The 20,379-nt window shown below is 34.0% G+C and overlaps 3 protein-coding genes across 3 annotated transcripts; all 3 read left to right on the top strand.

Annotated features, from left to right (window-relative positions):
• Nucleotides 1-2,162: 2,162 nt before the first annotated feature.
• On the top strand, nt 2,163-5,266 carry LOC108856902 (uncharacterized). Its single transcript, XM_018630805.2, has 11 exons — nt 2,163-2,476; nt 2,578-2,700; nt 2,769-2,837; nt 2,942-3,046; nt 3,390-3,444; nt 4,017-4,090; nt 4,238-4,321; nt 4,409-4,549; nt 4,632-4,697; nt 4,769-4,878; nt 4,956-5,266. The coding sequence occupies exons 1-11, from the start codon at nt 2,366-2,368 to the stop codon at nt 5,122-5,124; spliced, it is 1,107 nt and encodes a 368-aa protein (XP_018486307.1). The 5' UTR covers nt 2,163-2,365; the 3' UTR covers nt 5,125-5,266.
• A 9,109-nt stretch (nt 5,267-14,375) lies between these two features.
• On the top strand, nt 14,376-16,303 carry LOC108857276 (adenine/guanine permease AZG1). Its single transcript, XM_018631234.2, has one exon. The coding sequence runs from the start codon at nt 14,422-14,424 to the stop codon at nt 16,144-16,146; it is 1,725 nt and encodes a 574-aa protein (XP_018486736.1). The 5' UTR covers nt 14,376-14,421; the 3' UTR covers nt 16,147-16,303.
• Nucleotides 16,304-16,896: 593 nt separating this feature from the next.
• Nucleotides 16,897-18,393, top strand: LOC108857009 (phosphoglucan phosphatase LSF2, chloroplastic). Its single transcript, XM_018630925.2, has 4 exons — nt 16,897-17,247; nt 17,522-17,727; nt 17,824-17,994; nt 18,076-18,393. The coding sequence occupies exons 1-4, from the start codon at nt 16,992-16,994 to the stop codon at nt 18,277-18,279; spliced, it is 837 nt and encodes a 278-aa protein (XP_018486427.2). The 5' UTR covers nt 16,897-16,991; the 3' UTR covers nt 18,280-18,393.
• Nucleotides 18,394-20,379: the final 1,986 nt, after the last annotated feature.

Below are 20,379 nucleotides of genomic sequence, written 5' to 3'. Positions count from 1 at the left end.
CATTTTCAGCTTCCACCGTGCTAATATTTGAGAATGATTGATCTGCAATGTTTAACGTTTAAACTAAGATGAAGTAGTTTACTAGTAAATACTAATTTTCTAAAATAAAATAATTGTTATTAAGCGAGTGTTGAAATGAGTTAATATGATGCTTAACTATTTAGATTTAATAAACTAACAAAAACTGGAAAAATCTCGTAAGAAAATTATCATCTCAAAGATAAATACTTACAAGTTATGAGAGATATGAGACAAAAGAAAATGAAAACGTTGGAAACCTTCATTTTTCCTGTGAGAGATAATCAATACTAAAATACTGTTGAGTTTGCTAACTTATTAGAATTATCTATCCCCCTTGTGGTGCATGCCTTATATATGTTAGTAAATCACATTTTGGTAAGTTAGTCATCATTTGATGTATGGTAATTAATTTAAAGGAAACTAGATCATGAATCCGTTCGACCGAGCGGGAGTCAATTTTTTTTTTTTTTTTACTAAATGTTATACATGATCGCAATATGTATTAATATAAAATTTTGATAAATAACAATGTGTACTAATGTGTTTAAATAAGCAATGTGTTTAATTACTAAATTTGATTTTTAAATTTTATGATAATGTAAAGTAGAATTCTTCTATATTATTTAAAATATATAGTGCTATATATTTTTGATTTTCAACATTTATCATACAAAACTTACATTGGGATATTATTTATATGAAAATATGTGTAACATAATATATTTATATATTATATAAACATATGCACATCCGCACAAGTTTTATTTTTAAAATGTATTCTATATTGTTTAGTTTTATGTAGTATCGAGTTTGTATAATTCAATTTTGTGTTTAAAGAACAATATCAAAACTGTCTTTCGTATGTAAAAATAACACTTTGTAAGCGCGATTTGTGTCTTTTTATTGTAACACAAAATTTTATATAAAATTTATGTTTTTTTGTACATTACGAAATTTAATTTTTTAAAATAATTATTACGTAATTTCAAAGTGAATTTTGTCTCTGAGGTCTAATATATTTTGTGTGTAATGGTTCAAAGCATTTTCGATATATATTATATTTCAGTTTGGTTTGTTTTTAGTATTATTGTATAAGTATAATACTATACAATGTTATTATATTCTATATAATATATGAAGCTATGTGTTATTTGTTTTAGAAAGTAGATTAGGCCCAACGTAGTTATAAAAATAGTCATATCTTTATGTATGTGTCTATGACTTATCTACATAATGTTATTCGTACTAATAAAATTAATATGGCCAATGAAAAAATAATGATCAATTTAAAATGAATTGTATAGAGTAATTATAGAACGATTAATATTTTTAGTATTCTTAGTATATATCTTATTTAAATCGACATGTAATAAATGTAAAAATTATATATGGAATATGGACAAAAAAAAGAACTGTATTTAAGGAAATACATCAATGCAAAGTTAGATTATGGTACACATTATATATAAAGAATTAGATATTTAATTTAAATATATGAGGTTCACCTTTAAAAATCCACATAGAAAAAGTTGTAATGTTCCTGTTTTAATAAGATAGATGTACAATGTAAATATGTGCATTATAAAACTCTTTGACCAGTGTAATTTACTATAGAATAAATATTATATGACAATGTAATCAAATAATTTGACTAGTGTTAAAAGAAGGAATTTTTTTTTTGCCATTTTTGTTTATTTGTCCATAAAGTATATACCAATTTTAACTTAAATTATAGTGTAAACACGAGAGAAACAATAATGAAAAAGTTCAAATTTCCTTTGAAGGAGATTTTCATACATTTAGATCAAAATCTATATTCAAACAACATTATATCTACTATTAGAAAATTATATGTGCTGTGATTATGTTTGAATAATCCATTAGATTGCTACAGTCTTGATTACTTCATATGAAGAAAAGACTGCAAAAAAAGGAAAACTTAAAAAATATTGTTTCCTACAAACATTATTATGGTATTAATACAAAGAAGGGTGTTCATAGGCCAAGCAGATAAATCGAACAGAGAAGTTTATGGGCTAACAAAAAAATACTACGTAATTTTATGGTCGTGGGCCTACAAGGGCCCAAATCATGAATTTTTTTGTTGTTGTTTATATAGATTAATGCTGTTCCACTGGATAATGTGTGTGTTGTGTTATCATTCTCCGTCTCTCTTCACCAGAAGCAGACGTTGTTGTCTGTCTGTCTGTCTTTGGCTCCAAACGTATGAACCAGAAGAAAGGGCTTTTCGATACACTTCCGTGTTGCAAACCCTAAGATTATATTTCCAATCAATTCAACCTCTTCTCGTGATTTAGAAGAAACCCTAAACCGATCAATCATCATGATGGACTGCTCATGCAGCACTCGCCCTTCTTCCTCTCTACTCATCTCCTCCGAACCGTCTCTTCGCTTCCCTCGCTGCTCTAACCTCTCCTCGAATCTCAGCTTACTGGTGTGTGTATAATCATATCTAAAAGTTCAAGGCTTTTTGATTCGAAATCGATGTGAATGGATTTTAAAGTTCTGTGCTTTTTTTTTTTTTTTAATAATCAGGTGCCTAAAGATGCGAAGGTGGCGAAGAAGCAGCAGCGTTTGGTAGTGAGGAGTTGTTCTGCTCAAAACGGCGACGTTGATGGGTTTCCTCCTCTCAAGCCAAACAAACTCTTTATGCAAGAGGTGAGTTCTCTTCTTTTGGTAGTAGTTGAGAAGAGGGGAAAGTTGATGGCTTTTGTTGGAATTAATAGGCGATTGGAGCTGAGTATGGAGAAGGGTTTGAGACTTTTAGACAGGATGGTCCTCTTAAAGTCGATGTGGTAAATGAGCTGAGTCTTTTCTTTTGGTTGATATGTATGTATGTATGTATGTATGTATGCAACATGTGATTATTACCTTTTTCTTTTCTTGCGTGTGTGAGTAGGATTTCTGGAATGAGAAACTGCAAGATGGTTTTCTTCAAAGGATACGTTACGCTATGAAACCAGATGAAGCATATGGACTTATCTTCTCTTGGGACAATGTCGTGGTAAATTGTTTTGAAAATTGAAGCCATCTTTATAGCTTCATCTCCTGGTGGAGTATGAGGGTTTGTCTTATAACTATTTGGTCTTTAGTTTGTTTCAATGATGCTACCCTCTTATTTGCTAAAGCTCAGAAGTTGTTAATAGATACTAGTCTTGGGACTGTTTTAGATAAGCTTTATTATCTTCTTCTTGTATTGTATGGTACGAGGATCGTCTTTGAAGTAGCAATTCATTGCCTTTTAGATGATGTTTGTATGTTAGCTGCATGGTCCATGCTTTCACTAGTTTCGGATTCTGAAGTTGGAATTATCTCATTTTCCCCATTTTATGGTTCAAATTTTGTAGGCTGATACTCGAGGTTTGAAGTTGGATGCTTGGAAGCAGCTAGCTGCCGAAGAAGGTAAGCTTTAAACCGTCTCCTTTTTTTTTTTACCCCAATTATAATCTGTTTTCATTTTGCATATTACGTGAGTGGAAAGAGATATCGTGCATTATCTTCTTAGTACTTCTCATGCCTTTTAAGGAATGTCTGGAGAGTGCCCAGAGATATGATATCAATGAACTCAACATTAGGTTATTTCTTCAATAGAGTGTTTTCCTTCAAAGAAACTTACAACCTTTAGTGTTTAATCAAAGTTCCCTTGTTAGTCGTCTTTTGCTTTTACACTTTGCAAAATGTAAAATGAAAATGTTTTTTTCTTGAACAACAATTCATAATTATGAAAAAACTGCATTTGAAACAATGAAAGCCAGCCCTTGTCTAACATAGAACTTTCGATGGTCATTGCAGTATATATTACTGTCTAGTTTACCTAGAGTTCTGATAGATGAATTGTTCTAATGAGATAAATCTGGTGTGTTGGCTCTTTTGCTCGAATGTATTATTAAACTTCACAGACAATAAGTATATCATACTTGAAAATTAAACAGTGGCGTTCTCTAATTAGATATGTACATCAAATTGTTTGGCAGGAAAAGAAATTGCGGAGGAGAATGACATTCAAAGGCTGATGCTTTATGCTGGCGCTGACCATGTGCTTAGTAAGGTTTGTTATTTCTTTTTTCCCCAGTTGCCGCCATTTTCTTGTGCATTCAATCCGTTCTTCTCATGGTATTATTTGATATTTACGAGTCTGTCAGCCATAACAAGCTCTATGTTTCTTCTAGATTCATATGATACCCAAATGTTTCAGGTCTTGTTTTGGGAAAATACGCAAAGCAAAGTCGACAGCTTGAAACTCAGGCTATCAGAAATATACTATGATAATCTTCTCAGAGTAAGGGACTTTACTTTATCAATCTTTCTATTACTTAAAATTACATGTTGGTTCCCTGAGTTATTTCCTTATTGATATTAATATCAGCTCACAGAACCAAAGGAAGGACTTAGAGATTGGCTCGACGCTGTCACAAATGCTCGCATTCCCTGTGCCGTTGTCTCAAACCTTGATCGAAAGAACATGATCAATGCTCTTGAAAAGATGGGACTTCAGAACTATTTCCAGGTCAGTAACAAATAAGCTTTAGAGCATCATGCCATCATCTTACTTATATCTGCTGACGCTTTGTCTTCACCCTCCGTTTCAGGCAGTAGTTTCTGAGGAAGATGGTATGGAATCTATTGCTCATAGGTTTCTTTCCGCTGCTGTGAAGGTAACTCTTAACGATTACTAACCAATCTTTTTGAGAAATGTTTGTTGAAAAGTTTTAAAATTTGTGTGCAGTTGGATAGAAAGCCGGCGAAATGTGTTGTGTTTGAGGATGATCCAAGGGGTATAACAGCTGCTCACAACTGTACTATGATGGCTATAGGATTAATCGGTGCTCATAGAGCGTAAGTATCAAGTTTACACTTTTTAAGGAACAAAAAAGCATTTTCAGCATCTAACTTTATTTTTAAAAAAAATGCAGGTATGATCTGGTTCAGGCTGATCTCGCTGTTGGAAACTTCTACGAGCTATCGGTGATAAACCTCAGAAGATTATTTGCAAACAAAGGCTCTACATTCATGGAACACGAGAAGCAAATCATTGAAAAATCTCCTCCCAAGAGAAAGCTAACCATTGATACCATATTCTAAAGGGCATTGGATCGTGGTATATATAGTAGTTAGGTTAGGTTCGAAATACCTTAAGTTCTTTGTCGTTATGGTTTATATGTTTAATACTACAAGTAAAACCGTATTTGATTTGAGTGAAATGTAGATTTTTTTTCAAGATCAATGTTTATATCTCTGTTGCATTGTTCCACTTTGGTTGTCTAGAGAAAGTGGACCCAAGAAAACATTCTTGGGGAGCTTTGGTGATAATAAGCATCAAGTGGTGGGCTGTTTGAAACGAATCAGATACCTTTAAAGTAAAAGACAAAACTAGAACAGTGACTGTTCAGGCGAAGTGATGAAAGCTGAAATATATGCTGAAACAAATATATGATGTCTCGGCGATGCCTTAAAAACAACCATATTATATGCTGAAAATGATGTATAACGTTATCTAAACTAGTGCACCTGATATTTTTCAGTAACAATCTAAAACTTTTCTTAAAAGTCATTGTATTCAACATGATCATATATATATGGATAATAGCTTTTTGCTCCAAGTGGGGGTTATGCAGTTCTAATTCTCTCTTGCTGCTCCGTCTCCATGGTGCAAAAGATTATGGCTACAGAATCTTGAATTTCGTAATTTCTAACAATATGATTTATAATGGTCGAAGTAGCATATATATTAGGTCGGATATATATATATATATATATACACAAGAAGAGAATAAATAAAAAAAAGAGAGTGTCCTTTTGTGAAATGGATAAATGGAGCATTTTGATTAGCTACAAGTAAAACCTAAAAGGGCCTTTGATTCAAATTGCGAATTTGATTGACATGTGCCCTATTAATTGTACTCCTCGGAATCGCATATAACACAAAACTTTTATAAAGTATATCTCCTGTATTTTAGATTAAGAATTTTAATTGTTTAACAATGAATGTATTTAAATCATTTCGGCATTTTATTGGCAGGGATTTTAATAAAGAAAAAGAAAAGTGGGGACTCTTTTTATGTTTTGTTACTAATCATAATCAGAATGTTCTTTGAGAGACTTCTTATCCTCGTTCCATTATGCATATTAAACTTGTAATGATTAGATCTCTAATGTCCCAACTGTCATTAGCTAAAAGGCTTTCTTGTTAACGTGTTCTTTTTATACACTGAAAAACAGTTTCAGTCATTTAGCTGAGTGAAATTGGTTTTGTTTTGGCTTGAACGCAGGTTTAGTTTTATAGCCAAAAAATAAATAAAAATGTTATAGATGTTTTATACTTTTCCGTTTTGTCTCCTTATATAATAAGCAAACTAAACATAACCCAAGAAAAAATTCCAATAGAGTTTTGAATTTAGGAAACTAGTTCGAATTAGTCATTCCTAGTATTATATAAAATGTTAACATGTTATGACACGTAACGCCCTACCTTATTCGAACTGATTTAAGAAAACAAGTTATGTGTAATAGATCTTTAATCTTTTTTTGACTGTTTAATTATGAAAAATATTACATAAACCAAATTATAGCCGATAATTTTATATTTTCTATGAAGATTTACATTGATTGGATCATTCTGAGCCGTCCTATAAAATCTTATTTTTAACGTTATTCCTTATGCTATGATGAAGATCTCTTGTAAATTTTATCTTCAATTTTCTGCGTAATTCGCTTTTTCAGAAAGTTAAAATCCAGATTTTTTGATGTAGAAACTAAGTCGCATAGAATTTAAACTCCAAACCTAAATGTAGAAATTTTTAAACTTTGACCATTAGACCACAATGCTTCCACCATGCTTCCCGATCAATCTCTTTTTCTGGGTAATAGCATGAAGTTTTCATCCAACAAAAGATTTTTTTTTTGTCCTGAATAAGAGATTCAGTATAGTGGTTTTCCTAAAGCAATAAATGAAACTAACCTCAGTTATAACCCATGTTCGGAATCGCGCTAGGCGTGAGTCGGGCGATTGGTGTACACCTAGCAAGTTATCAGAAAATCAGAGATTATACGGGGAGTATTCGGGGATTAATTTTAGAGCAAATTTGCTAATATATATAAGATTTGGTAAAATGTATCAACAGAACGACATAGTCTAGTGGCTAAGAGGCAAGTTTAAGTCGTAGCGTACCCGGTTCCGAGTCCCGGAAAGACTTTCTTTTCATTTTTTCATATTTATATAAATCAACTGCGAAATTACAAGTCTGTTCTCGTCTCCTTCTTTTCCTCTGCAACCCTAGCCGTCTTATTTCTGTCTTCCACACGATTTTTTCATATTTTTCTTCTTCTTTTCTATGTTTATACCCAAAATAATTCTAGTTATTGTCGATCTAATAGATTTCAAAGCCAGTTTTTTATACTATAAGCTGATTTCTTTTTTATTTCACTGTTAACTTAACAAGAGAAAACTCCGGTGTACCACCTGGCCACACCGATCAGCCTCTTCTCGCCACAGTGACCTTTCGAGCAGCGATTCTCCGGCCGAGTTCTTGGCCACTCGGGCACGTTATAGAACCTGGGTTATAACAGATTAATGACACGTTTCTGTAAAACACACTTCAGAGAAAAAGGAGGTGCAAATAAGAAAGTTAGGAATATGAAATTTGTATTCACCTAGTTGGATCTTAGTTTTTATTTATCTTAATTTGTTCTCGTATTAAATTAAGTGGGTGTGATTGTAATGCGACTTTTGGACGAATTTGTACAAAAGAAGTTCTGGGTCCACTTCACCCCAGCTAGCAAAATGTTGATTTTGACACATTAATGATAATATAGAAACTTAATGAATTAATTAAAATGCTGATCATCCAACTATATTTTTTTTTCCTTATCTTTAGATGCAATTATGTCAGTACTAATAGATCGAGTTTCACTAAGTTACGTGTATCTGGATGATGAAGGGAAACGAAGGTGGATAATCTTTGAACGATTATTGTGCTGCGGTCGTCTTTTTCTTTATATGTTGAATTAAGAATACATGATCTTCACATATACTTTTCAAAGAAAGTGATCTTCGGTCAAGTAAGTAATTCAACTAACACACAAGAGGACAAGATGTTGCTTGTGTTGCCTACACACTTTAGAGAAAATGGGACAAAAGTCTAAACCTGATTATTATCGAAACCTTGAAATGTTATTATTTTCTTACGATCGACTCATTACAATTTTTAAAACACCTTAACCTTGATTTGGCCGTATACTATTAATGAAAAAAAAAATCGAATCATAGCTATGTAAATATGGTGTGGCCAATACATCATTTCGTATTTCAAATATGCACTAAGAACATCTCCAACCCAACCCTATTTTTTACTCCAAAATGGAGTAAAAGTGAATATGGAGTAACAAATGCTCCAACCCAATTTCATATCTCACTCCATTTTGAAGTTTACTCCATAAATGGAGTAATCTATTTTTTGTTTGTTCATGACTTTATTATGGAGTGAAAAATGGGGTAGGGTTGGAGCACTTTTACTTCATATTCACTTTTAATCTATTTTGAAGGAAAAATAGAGTTTTACATTGGAAATGCTCTGATATATTAATGATTAGCCAGTGAGAACACAATTTTAATACATTTTTAGTGGGGTTTAGAAATAAGAGAACACGAGACTGGAAAAAGTAGAGGCCATCACTTCGCCACTAATCGCATTGGTTTGGCCAACTCCATCATTAAAAAGTTAAAATCTCTCCACTGATCTAACTTTCTTAGCCTCTCCCAAATCCACTGCATCTAATCAATACATATTTTAAAATAATTTCATATGCTTATCATACTATCGAGTAATTGTTGCAAGAAACCATTTACCAATAATAGCTTAAATACCTAGATAACTCAACAAAACACATATATTATATTAATATACGTTGTCTTGTAGATACTGAACTTCGAAAGTTATGAATCAAGTTAAATGAGCAGTTGATCACCAAGTGAAGCCTATAATTTTGATACAAAAATTTCCAATGCTAAGTTATGTTTTGATACACCTCATTCTATGGAATATTTAGATGAATAAAAATCTAAGTAGATATCATTTTGTAGTTAACTATACAAATCAGAAACTAAAGGTAAGATACAACACTAGTATAGTATAGATAACTGATTGAAAATTAGTAAGGAGGAAGATTCATATGGTAGTGCCTTGTTGGTTGTCGAAATCATGTGGAAGCGAACAAAACTCTGACAGCTCAAAAAGAGTGGTCGAACGATACTTTTCCATGAAACTTTCATTCAATTCATCTCTTATTTTCTTAATTTCTATTTATCCTTTTTTGTGTGCATTTAGTTTTTTTGTTTCAAAAATAAGACTTTATACAAATTCCTTCTAAGAAACATATTATGCTGTATGATTTATTTTCGAGGAAGGACCCACTAATTTAAGATCTATTTTGTTACTTATCCAATAGAAAAAGAACCGAAAGAAAATAAATATATTTGTACGATGGATGCAAAGTGGAAACATGTCCAAGTGTGCTCCTTTTTACCGACCCAAAAACTATATTAAGTCTGGGCGGTCGGTTTATAAATGTTTTGCTTTCTGGACTTAATTTGGTTTACTATAAAAAGTAACATAATAATGTTTTATACAATATTTATTTGAATCTTTGATACGAAAGTCATACAATTATCTGTCATCGGTGCAGCAAAAACAGCATGCAACTGAAAAAAACTTAAAACAGAAAAGGCAATTAAAAAGAATACGGGATATTGCATGTTATGTCATACTGTCGTGCACCCAAAAACGTTTGGGACCGTAATTTTTAACCGTATTATTACTGTTTAACACATTATTTTCTAATTAGCTGCTAAAATTCGTACCCAAGAAATGATATCTAATTAAAGTCAAAATGGTAGACAGATTGATAAGTCTAAATGATATATACATGGCTATAAATTGAACAATGAGGAATCAATTCTCATAAATAATAGTAATATTGACTGTATCAGTTACACATATATCTCTGGTTCTCTTATCTCTTTTTTATATATAAAAGTTAAAAACATCTCTTATATCCAGTGTCTTGTCTTAGTATCGATCAATGTCTGTAAAGAATGATTTTACATTCACAAAGAACGATCACACCTTCTGCTCGCTATATGCTAGACCTTGATGGTCTGTTGGTTCTGGATTACAATATTCCATCTTCTAAATAATTTCACTGACATATCTTTAGATAATTAAAACTTTAATTAGAGTTCTTTCTACTAAAAAGCCATAACTCGTCAGAGAATTTTAAATGATAAAAATACTGGAGATTTATTATTATTCCAGCTAGTATAGTCAATTTTCTGTTTTTGTTTTAATAAATAGTACAATCGAAACTAATCTTCAAGTTGTGTGGACGAAATAAAATCAGACAAGGTGGAGCCGTTGAATTATGATACGAGAAACATAAACATGTTTGAACTTTTACCAAAAACAAAAATTGAAATGGTTGTCAAGTAGTTGAAATGCATTTATTAATTGCAATTTATAACTCCAAAAGCAAAATGACTGCCGAATGAGGGCATCTCCTCACGTGAAGTCGGCCACCACCAATCCATATTCCAATAATTGATATAATTTCGCAAACCAGATACTAGTAGTAATATTGTTATTTATCAAACTGAATAACTTGAGTTAAGAAATATACACATGCAAGTCCAAATAAAGCCTGAGATGGTAGAAATGAAGTATTTAAAGCATGCTATGATAAGTCTAGGGTTTATGTAAAGTCTGTAATTACTCTAGGGCTTATATTCAAAATATATCGGTGTTGCTATAAGAAGTCAGGAAGTTAACAAAGCGAAGTAACACCTGATTTTTGAACATCTATTTGTAAAGGTGTAACTACTAACTAGAATAGGTACACAACAAAATGTATGCATCTTATAGTCCACCAATATATTACATGAAAAGGTTCAAATAGAATAGGTATATACAATCACTTGCTTGTCATCTGACATTCAGTTACTATGCACATACCATCGTCTAGTTGATTTGGTATGGTTGCATCTGTGGACATGTTCTTAATATATACAGCCTCAAGGACGACTACAAGTCCAATTATTTTTACAACTTGATCTTTGATTAACCCGTCGTCATCTGACTCATCTTTCTGGAAATGGTAGGTTGTGAACTTGTGATCTATAATCAGTTTTACTAATGCTAGAACATTTCTCTTGACACAGAATTCTAAAAACATAAAGTGCTATCATAGTTGTAACTTGCAAGATAATATTTAGACCCAAACAATAAATAGCATGGCACTCGTAGCAAAGACACATAAATGAATGGCCCCGACATGATAGTACACGATACTCGACCTCCAAATCTTCATATTATTTTTTCTCGTTAAGATATGTCTCGTTCCATCTACATCACGATCGAACTTTCAAATACTATAGGAGTAACTCAACCTACTGGAGAAGTAACTAAACGTACTAAAATCAGTTCTCTTATATGTGTAGTTATTTTTTTTCCCTTACGTTCTAAAAACCATTTATTGATGTTGATAACTAATAGTACAAATATAAATCGACAAAATCATTTATTGATAAATAGTATTTTTACCTTTGTATTTACTATGTATCTCCATGTGCTGTTAAATAAAATAAAATGTACTGCTCGACTGCTCCGAATTTTTTTTCTAATATCTTGATCGATATAACGTCTATTTAGATCATGCCAACAAAAAGAAGAAGATCATATATGCCTGTGACTTTTATATCGCCGCATGCATATCATACCATGAATGCAGTTATTTGAAACAATGTTTTAACTCGTAGTGATTTAAAATTTAAGAGATATGTAGTCTAGCGTTTCACACTTTCACTGTTTGTACCAATGATGTGAATGTATCACTATTATAGTCTTAAAAACTGGTAATTTATGTATGCTGTTATAAGTTATAACCACAAAAGTTAAGATGAAGATCTTTTAGTTTATGCATTTTGGGAATTCACTTAAAATTTTAGCACAGGTCTATGACATTTTATTTTAGATACCTTAACATTAAATAATCCCTACAACCTACTCGATTGCTGCCGATATATTTGACTTCCCATCAACAAAAATTGAGTTAAAAATTTGACCGAAACGACCATCCACTTAAAAATCAAATGATCAGTTCTTCTTATGATATAAACTTTATTCAAATCGTATTAAGTCGTTGTACATTTTAATGCAAAAATACCAAACAACGTTTTATTCTGCAATATATCATTTTTATATGACAGAATATCATTTTCTTAAACATAATTTGAGAGGCAAAATAGTCAGATGGTCAACAAAGACGAGGTATTAGTTAAGAAGTTGTTCAAACTTGAAATTGTAGCCAAGTTTATAACGTTTCCTCTTTTGGCCGTAGTTGCACATCTGCATACACGCAAGTAATCATTTTAATAAACAAATCAAATAATGGCCAGAGTTGTTCATATTGAACCGTGTTAGTTTTCTATAAAACTAAAAAGAATAAACAAAAGCTCAAACAATGGCCGAGTTATAGCACTATAGCAGCATCAGACCACACGCACGGTATTTTCTCGGTTAATGTGTGTTCTTTCTGAATGGATCATTTGAATTTACTAAACACAAATTGATGTTCGAGTTTATTTGATTACACTCTATTCCTCGTTGCACATGAATTGAAAAATGATTAAATTTTCTGTTTTAACTCTATTTAATATATTATTTTGCTTGATTTATTAATTAATAAGCTAAATATAAAGGTAAAGTTGAAAAAGAAAATTTAATATTTACTTTAAAAATTTAAAATAACATTTATAATAAAACAAAATTTAGAATCCAAAAACAATTAATATAAAACAGAAGAAGTATCATTTTACCATATATACTACACAAATAACCACCATTAGAACATCTACGATGTAAAATTCTATTTTTTTCTAAAATGAAATAAAAGAAAAAAATGAAGTATAGTTGCTCTAACCCATCTTTAAGTTTTACTTTATAATAGAATATTGAACAAACAAAAAATTGATTAATTCTTTTAGTTGCTTTGATAGGTACAATGAATAAACTTCATTACATAGTGAGATATGAAGTTGAATTGAAATATTTTTTACTCCATATTCCAATTATCTTTGTTTTAGAGTAAAAATTGAAGTAGAGTTAGAAATGACTTCGACGTTTACAAACAATTTTTTTATTAAAACTAAAAGTTACTTAACTCTATTTATTTCGTTTATTTATATCGCAAAAGCTAACGCACTCTATACATTGTTATTTAATGAACAAAGATAGTGATGGAATTCACTAATCTACCAACAGTACACGTACGAGATCAAGGCCGATGACTCAACTTGCAACATACATTTTTTTACTCTAAGAAAACATCATCATAAAAATACTTTAAAAATCAAAATAATCAAAATATGTTTTCTTTAAGACAAAAATATACTTATACTAAAATATACTTATACAGGTTCCCTAATCTAAACTTAGGGTTTAGATTTTAGATGTAAGATTTGGGAAAAAGATTCAGATTTTAAATTTAGGATTTAAAGTTTAAGATAATAATTTAAAAACATATTAAAATATTTTTTTTGGATTTTGAAATAAAACTTCTAAAAATATTCAAAAAGTTCAAAAAGAAATTAAAAATCAAATTTTTGAATATTGAATACATTTTTTCAAAAGAAAATATTTTTATTATTCACTTAAATTTTTATTTTTATTTGTATAAGTATAGTTAATATATAATTGTCATTTATCTTTTTAATAAATTTTATTTTAGTCATTTTCACCTTGTGTTGTTTTTTGGCCAGAAAATATTTTTACGCCATTCTTGCAATTTGCCTAATGTATTTTTTCGAAAAATATATTTTCTAGATATATTTTCTTCTGAAATTTTTATTTTCTAGAATTTTCAAATAGTTTTATTAATTATTATTAATATTTTTTAAAAAATATTTAATAATTATGTATTATTAATTGATAACTGTTAGAAATTGTATAGTAAAAATAAAGTAAAAAAATAATTACAAAAATATAAAGAAATATATATGTTAAAGAAAAATAAATTCAAAACTAGATATTTTTAAATAATATATAAAATACAATCTAATCCCAGAAATAAAAGGGCATAACAAAGAATGGACACATGGTTGCATGAGAAGATACTTCTCTTCTAAAGATCCCCTTCATCTTTACTAGAATCTTTCTTCTTTCTCTAATCATATCCATAAACTGGCTCTCTCTCTCTCATATATACAGTGATGATATATACTTATATATATATATATATATATAAGCACCCTGTTCGCTTCACTAAATTACAAAACCAGGAAAGCAAAAAAAAAAAGTTTGTATATTGCATTTCTCCTGTGATCTCTTTCCAATGGAGCAAGAACTACCTTCTAGTACTAGACCCAAGCCCAAGCTACTAAACCGACTCAACACTTACGTCGGTTCAAGCCGAGTTGGCAAACGGTTCAAACTCGCCGAACGAAACTCAACTTTCACGACGGAGCTCCGCGCCGGAACCGCGACTTTCCTCACCATGGCTTACATCCTCGCCGTGAACGCCTCCATCTTATCCGACTCCGGCGGTACCTGCTCTGTTTCCGACTGTGTTCCCCTCTGCTCAAACCCAGCGATCCTGCCTTCCCAGTGTACCGGACCGGGCCTCCGACTGATCCAGCCCGACGCGACGTGTAAATTCGACCCGGTTAATCCCGGTTACGCCGCGTGCGTGGAAGGAATCCGGAAGGATCTAATCGTCGCCACCGTGGCGGCTTCTCTGATCGGGTGCGTGATCATGGGACTGATGGCGAATCTCCCTCTGGCTCTAGCTCCGGGGATGGGAACGAACGCCTACTTCGCTTACACCGTGGTCGGTTTCCACGGATCCGGTTCAATCTCGTACCAAACCGCTCTCGCCGCGGTTTTCATCGAAGGGTTAATATTCCTCTTCATCTCCGCCATAGGCTTCAGAGCGAAGCTAGCGAAACTCGTCCCCAAACCGGTCAGAATCAGCTCATCGGCGGGTATCGGACTCTTCCTCGCCTTCATCGGTTTACAGAACAACCAAGGACTCGGTTTAGTCGGTTACAGCCCTTCCACTCTCGTCACTCTCGCCGCGTGTCCAACCTCTTCCCGCGCTTCGTTAGCTCCCGTCATAACGTCCGCTAACGGAACCGTCAGTTTGATCGCGGGAGGAGCGGTTTCGGGAGATATCATGTGCCTCCACGGACGCATGGAGAGTCCGACGTTCTGGCTAGGCATGGTCGGGTTCGTGATCATCGCCTACTGTCTTGTGAAGGAAGTCAAAGGAGCGATGATCTACGGGATCGTGTTCGTAACGGCCGTTTCGTGGTTCCGTAACACCGAGGTAACGGCGTTTCCCAACACAACGGCTGGAGATGCCGCGCACGAGTATTTCAAAAAAGTCGTTGACGTCCACGTCATCAAACACACGGCGGGAGCCTTGAGCTTCTCGGGGATAAGCAGAGGGCATTTCTGGGAAGCGTTGGTGACTTTCCTCTATGTGGATATTCTCGACACGACGGGGACGCTCTACTCCATGGCGAGGTTCGCTGGATTCGTCGACGAGAGGGGAGATTTCTCCGGGCAGTACTTCGCGTTCATGTCCGACGCGTCAGCGATCGTGATCGGATCGCTTCTCGGGACGTCTCCGGTGACGGTTTTCATCGAGTCGTCGACGGGGATACGGGAGGGAGGGAGGACGGGGATGACGGCGATCACGGTGGCGGTTTATTTCTTCCTCGCGATGTTCTTCACGCCGCTGCTGGCTTCGATCCCGGCGTGGGCGGTTGGTCCGCCGCTGGTGCTGGTGGGGGTGATGATGATGAAGTCGGTGACGGAGATCGATTGGGGGGATATGAGGGAGGCGATTCCGGCGTTCGTGACGATGATTATGATGCCGTTGACGTACTCGGTGGCGTACGGGTTGATCGGAGGGATTGGGACGTATATCGTGTTGCATCTGTGGGACTGGGGAGAGGAAGGGATGGTGAGATTAGGGTTTCTGAAAAGGAAAGTTGTAGAAGAGGATGACAACAGTGTAGTTGCCAAAATTAGCGACACTCATACGTCTGTTTAGTTTTTTTTTTTCTTTATTCACATTTTTGTCACTGTTGATTTGTATAAGTGAGTGCCTGGGTGAATTGTTTATTTATTTTTCTTGTAGATTTTAAAATGGAAAATTGTAAAAATGTGGGGGAGGGGGAATAAAGAAATTTTTTTTCCAATATCAACAAGAGTGTCCATGTTAAGAAAATTAATATGAATGCTAGTGAGCTTGGGTTTTGGAATGGTTACTCCAAATAGTAACCAAATCAAACATTCCTATATGAATACTAGTGTTAAAAGTATATAATCACATCTAAAATCTAACAGGAACTTCACTGAGAAGGAAGAAAACTTGGATGAATGGCAGGTTCAATACAGAAACTCAGAGAAAAGCAAGAACCCAAGGTATGTATCCAAAAAGAGTCAACTTAATAGAGAACAAAATAACACTTTCCAGATAATATAAACCAAAAAAGCCGGTAGCAAAAGCATAACACCTCAATGACTTGTGTGTGTGTGTATGATCACAGTTATAATTCTTGGTCCTGTACTAGCAGGAAGTACTTGTGTTGATTCACTTCCATCTTCTTGTTCTGTTTCTGTCAATCATGGCTTTATCTAATGGGCTATAATAACCTAATAGTAATAACATAAAAATCAGGGCTTATCTAATGGGCTGTAATTTAATATTGAAAGCCCATAAAATAAAAAAGCCCAACAGTAACAAAAAGTCGTTTTCGTCCCGTGGCGAAAGGTTTGTGTGACCATTATTATTGCAAAACGTGATATTCCGCTGCAGATACCAATGTCGCATCACAGTCACAGAGAAGAAGAACAAGTGATAGAGAGTGAGTGAGTGAGTGAGAGAAGGAAACGATGAGCGTCGTCGGAAGCAAGAGCTCTATTTTCTCCCTGACGAGTCACTTCCGAGAAATTGAAAAGTCTTCCCGGCACAAACCATCGATCGATCCAAGAAGATTCCCCAGAAATCTGGGAGTTTCCTGCAAAATCTCAGGGAACGGAGCCGAGGAGAAGAATGGGGTCTCTCTCAGTTCCAAGAACAAGATGGAAGATTACAATACAGCTATGAAGAGACTGATGAGGAGCCCATATGAGTATCATCATGATCTCGGTACTTATATAACATAAAAATCCAGACTTTCAGACACGATCTAGTTAGTTTCTTGTTTATCAGTAATAAAAAGTGTTCCTTTTTGACTCTGTTGTGATTCGGTCTGGTAGTACTGTATAACTTAATGGTGGGTTTAGTTAGTTTTGACCTTAGATTAGGACAAATCTATACCGCTTTGGTCATTATGTTGTTTTGAAAAAAACGTTTCATTTGAACTAAAAGGTTCTTACTTTAGATGTGAGAATGTTTTCTAAGATTGTTTTTTTTTTTGAAGGCATGAATTATAGATTGATAAGAGAGGAACTGATCGTTGGGTCGCAGCCACAGAAGCCAGAGGACATAGATCACTTGAGACAAGAAGAGAATGTTGCTTACATACTTAACTTGCAACAAGACAAGGACATCGAGTATTGGGGAATCGATCTTGACTCCATTGTCAAAAGATGTAAAGAGCTCGGAATCCGTCACATGAGAAGACCCGTAAGAGAGAGAGAGAGAAACATTCAACCTGTGGAAAATCGTATGAGAATGTTTTTATCAATGTGGTTTTCTTGTTTATGATGATTTTGTATTTAGGCTAAAGACTTTGATCCGCTGTCGTTAAGAAGCCAGCTTCCGAAAGCTGTGTCTTCTCTGGAATGGGCGGTGTCAGAAGGTAAAGGGAGAGTTTACGTGCATTGCACAGCCGGATTGGGAAGAGCTCCTGCGGTTTCTATTGCTTATATGTATTGGTTCTGTGACATGAACGTAAGAGTCTCTCTATCTCTCAACTTCACTTACAAGAAAGTTTTTTTTTAAATGATCTGATTCTGTTTGTTTATATAACAGCTGAACACGGCTTATGACGCATTGGTGTCAAAGCGTCCATGTGGGCCTAACAAAGGAGCTATACGTGGGGCTACATATGATCTGGCCAAGAACGATCCGTGGAAAGAGCCCTTTGAGAATCTCCCTGAGAACGCATTCGAGGATGTTGCGGACTGGGAAAGGAAGTTGATTCAAGAACGTGTTCGGGCCCTCCGTGGTACCTGAAGATCTGTAGAGCTTGTGTGTAATGGTTTCGGGATAAGAAAATATACTTTTTTGTATATTGTAAAGCTCTACTTATGACTGTACTTGCTAGTTAAAATACCTTGTTGTCATGAACCCCTGTGGTTCTTTTCTTCGCATATGGTTTACAAAGCATGAGGTATTGGTCAAGCCTTTGCACTAAATGTTAAGTTTACCAAAATTCACACTTTATTCGGGATTTTAGTGAAGTATTTTTATAGTAATCATAACTTTTTTTCAACAAAATTAGTGATGGAATCTTGGGAGGATTTCCATATAGCAGACATTGGCTCATGTAAATAAACAAATGTTAATATTATTGGCCTATTGACTTTGAAATTAATCTCTGGTTTCTATATTATTGGCCTATTGACCTATATGCTTATTTGCTTTTTGGCCCAACGACCACATAGAAACTTGGTTTCAGAATCTATCAATGTAAAAGTCTGCTTTCTACGCTCAAAAAGTCATATTTTAACTATATCTTGAGCAAGAGCAACCGTAATGTCAATAACTTTATCAAAAAGCCCATAAAGTCAACAAATTTCCACCGCCATATCCGATAAACTATATTCGTGTATCTCCATTCTCCACAGCCAAAGTTGAACTTTGGCTGAGCTAATGAAGGAGACAAAAGTTACATGTTTACACACACGTTATGACGTTAGTAAATGTGTCACAGTGTCAGTGCATGTCAGCATGTAATGTGTGTACTTATGCGTGTGACGTGACGGTGAGAGTGTGAGCGTGTGGGCGAGGCTTGGGGAACAAGAAGAAGGTACGCGGTCAAAAGTGCCGGTGCCTCGGCCTTTAATGGTAGTAGTTGGATACTCCATTCATGAAATAAAGTGCATGATTATATCTCCTCTTAATTTTGTTAATTTAATATTTGTGCATTGATTTAAATGGACAAATACTTTTGAAGACCTCTACTTCTATTGTTTTTACTCGTATGAAAATGATTGTATAGTTGATAATCCCATACGACAAAATATACGGTCCCACATTCTTGTTAATATTATAATCGGTGGTGAAACTCGTGAATGCTATTCTTTTTGCTCTTTTTTTTTATCAAACTCGTGAATGTTATTTAAACTTTCAATATAAAACATGCACTATAAAAATATTGGTAACCTAACTCTGAAAGAAAGTGCATGATGAGCTTCTATGTATTCCTAGACATTTTTGTAGTGTATTAACTATTTAAAATTGTTAACCGAAACATGTATTGTATGCTTAATTTCAGCTATCATACGTTTATTTATAAAAAGGATAAAACTCAAAATAAACAATAATAATAGTTGACAAAAAAAACAAATAATAATAAAATGATATTTTTGTTGGACCGTAAACTCGAAAGGACTGCTTCATCTTTCAACTCTATTTGTCTGAGTCCCCGACACTTGCCGCGTAAGTTATTCCAACTCTCATTGACTTTTCTCTGCTCACACACTCTATCTATATATATGCGCTAAACACTCTCTTTGATCTTTCACCCACTTCATATCTCAAACAAAGTAGACTAATCACAACAACAACAACAACAACAACAAAAAATCTCTTTCACCCACAACAAGATTCTTGAAAAATGGTGAAAAGCTGCAGATCTTTGCTATTGATTCTCCTCCTTATCTCGGTCTCTCTATCGACGGCAAGGATCTTACCAGGAGAGTTTCTTCCGGTCATCGATAACGTCATCTTATCCGGAAAGATATCTCCTGATGATACCAAGGCGGTAGTGGGTTGCGGAGGCAAGGCGGTGGAAATAAAGACTGAATATTCTTTTATGCCTGAAGTCTTCGCCGGAAAGTTCGGCTCATTAATGTTGAACGCTCTTCCGAAAGGTAGTCGTCCGGCGTCTGGTCCCAGCAAGAAAAGTCATGACGTCAAGACTTAATTTGAAGATGTTATTCTTTGTCTGGTCCTGTTGATTTTTCCTGTCCGAATTATTCTTTTTTTTTTTTCATATTCTCTGACAATACTCTTGAATAGAAAATCTTGTAAATGTTATATTCAGACATTAAAGTAGAGGGTTTTAGATTATATATGGTCTTTTTGAATCGAAGTGATCAAGAATGTTAG

The sequence above is a fragment of the Raphanus sativus genome, chromosome 5 (genome assembly GCF_000801105.2).
Source record: "Raphanus sativus cultivar WK10039 chromosome 5, ASM80110v3, whole genome shotgun sequence".
NCBI lineage: Eukaryota > Viridiplantae > Streptophyta > Magnoliopsida > Brassicales > Brassicaceae > Raphanus > Raphanus sativus.
This window is presented reverse-complemented; position numbering and strand designations above follow the sequence as displayed.

Bases quoted from the DNA above. Each gene is read 5' to 3' on its own strand.
- LOC108856902 (XM_018630805.2), top strand. From the start codon at position 2,366: ATGATGGACTGCTCATGCAGCACTCGCCCTTCTTCCTCTCTACTCATC. The intron at 2,477-2,577 runs GTGTGTGTATAA...TTTAATAATCAG, and splicing joins CCTCGAATCTCAGCTTACTG to GTGCCTAAAGATGCGAAGGT. The intron at 2,838-2,941 runs GTAAATGAGCTG...GTGTGTGAGTAG, and splicing joins GTCCTCTTAAAGTCGATGTG to GATTTCTGGAATGAGAAACT.
- LOC108857276 (XM_018631234.2), top strand. From the start codon at position 14,422: ATGGAGCAAGAACTACCTTCTAGTACTAGACCCAAGCCCAAGCTACTA.
- LOC108857009 (XM_018630925.2), top strand. From the start codon at position 16,992: ATGAGCGTCGTCGGAAGCAAGAGCTCTATTTTCTCCCTGACGAGTCAC. The intron at 17,248-17,521 runs GTACTTATATAA...TTTTTTTTGAAG, and splicing joins TGAGTATCATCATGATCTCG to GCATGAATTATAGATTGATA. The intron at 17,728-17,823 runs GTAAGAGAGAGA...TTTTGTATTTAG, and splicing joins TCCGTCACATGAGAAGACCC to GCTAAAGACTTTGATCCGCT.